Source organism: Triticum aestivum, chromosome 6B, assembly GCF_018294505.1.
Source record: "Triticum aestivum cultivar Chinese Spring chromosome 6B, IWGSC CS RefSeq v2.1, whole genome shotgun sequence".
Taxonomy (NCBI): domain Eukaryota; kingdom Viridiplantae; phylum Streptophyta; class Magnoliopsida; order Poales; family Poaceae; genus Triticum; species Triticum aestivum.
The window spans coordinates 20049554-20051139 of NC_057810.1; the positions used below are offsets into that span (position 1 = coordinate 20049554).

The 1586-nt window shown below is 54.3% G+C and overlaps 1 protein-coding gene across 1 annotated transcript; it reads right to left on the bottom strand.

Annotated features, from left to right (window-relative positions):
- Nucleotides 1-206: 206 nt before the first annotated feature.
- LOC123133180 (non-specific lipid-transfer protein 4) lies at nt 207-971 on the bottom strand. The gene is made up of 2 exons (XM_044552715.1): nt 566-971; nt 207-473 (listed from the first exon to the last, which is right to left on the bottom strand). The coding sequence occupies exons 1-2, from the start codon at nt 900-902 to the stop codon at nt 457-459; spliced, it is 354 nt and encodes a 117-aa protein (XP_044408650.1). The 5' UTR covers nt 903-971; the 3' UTR covers nt 207-456.
- Between the last annotated feature and the right edge of the window lie 615 nt (nt 972-1586).

Genomic DNA, 1586 nt, shown 5'->3' on the forward strand with positions numbered 1-1586 from the left:
CTAGAATAAGTTGGAATAAGGTGTTCCTTATCCAAATTATTCCATTAGCCCGACCAAAACTATTTTTTAGAAGCCTTCTAGAATAAACTAGGTAGGGGCAGTTTATTCTAGAAGCCAAAAAAAAAAACCCACCAAAGAAACTGGCCATATATGGGGTTGGTCTGTAGGTGTATCCTTTTGCCCGCTCCTTTTTATCCTCTTTCAAATTTCGTAATAACCAACCTTGGTATTGATTATATTCATTCAATTTGTTGACGAACATAACTCTTTTATTATTCTGGGGCATAGCTGGGATAGCTGCAACACCCTCGAGAAACACAGGGACCGATACTCAAGAACATAACACAGAGGCAGTACACCTCTGAAACAGCAGAAGGTTCCACAGCATTACTTGTGATTGATAAACAACACTCAGCGGCATCCATTCATGACCCGCGCGTCAAGTGGCCTCAGGGCTTACGGCAGAGTGTAAGCTGCAAAAAGAGTAAGAATTTCAGACAGGGAGAAACAACACATAATTACGCCATGCCATGGCATTGTCAGGTGACCCGTTCTGCCTGCGTACCTCCGCACTTGTAGCCGACAGGGCGGTCGACGAGGTTGCAGCGCTTGGGGATGGATATGGCGGCCTCCGGCTTGATGCCGGCGCTCTTGGCGGTGTCGGAGAGCATGACGGCGCAGAGGCACTTGGGGCTCTGCTTGCCGATGGTGCGCACCGCTGTGCAGCACCCGCTTGACGGCGCCGAGTTGGGGTCCTGCCCCGCCGACGCGCACGGCGCCAGCTTCAGCGCCATCTCGTCCGCCGGCGTCCTCCCGCACTCGCCGGCCCCGTGCGCGCCCCGCGGAGCCGCGAGGCACGCCGCGGCCACGACCACCAGAGAAAGCACCAGCAGACTCCTCATCGACTCGCCTCGATCGCTAAGTAAGATGACAGTGTTCGTTAGAGTACGTGTCGTGCTACTCGTAGGCTAGCTAGCTGTTGCTTGCTTCATGGCCTCGGAGCTGATGCTTATATAGTGGTAGCGCCGAGTGTGGCCGTGGCGACCGACCCGAGCTCATGGTGGACGTGGGCATCAGTGGGGCGAGCACCGACGCACACCGACGCGGGCTGTGTCGGCGCGCGGCGCCCCGCCCAATGGCGTAGTGGGTTGTTGTACCCTACGCCAAGTTTTGCATACGTGCTTCCACATGGCCGCCGGCAGCTTAATCGTTAGTTAAAGGCCTTGGCGGGCCGGGCATATGGCACGGTGTCAGCTGGCACGTTTGCTTTGGGGGCATGCGTGAAGCAGCCAAAGCACCGAGCATCTTACGGATACGCGCAAAAAGTAGTTCGGGGCGTTTATATTGATTTTTTCTCTCCAAAGCAAGCTAGTATTAGTTGGCCTCATTAAAAAATAGAAAAAATAAACTCTTAGAGTAACTCCAACACGCCGACCCAAACGGACGGCGATTTTGTTCGCTTTTTATCCGTTTGGACCGACCGTCCGCACGGCGTCTGCCCTGTTTCCTTTTGGGTCGACGACCTACTTCATGCCGTCGCCGAAAGTTCATGCCCGCGCCATGCCAGCGGCCGGCATACAATGTCA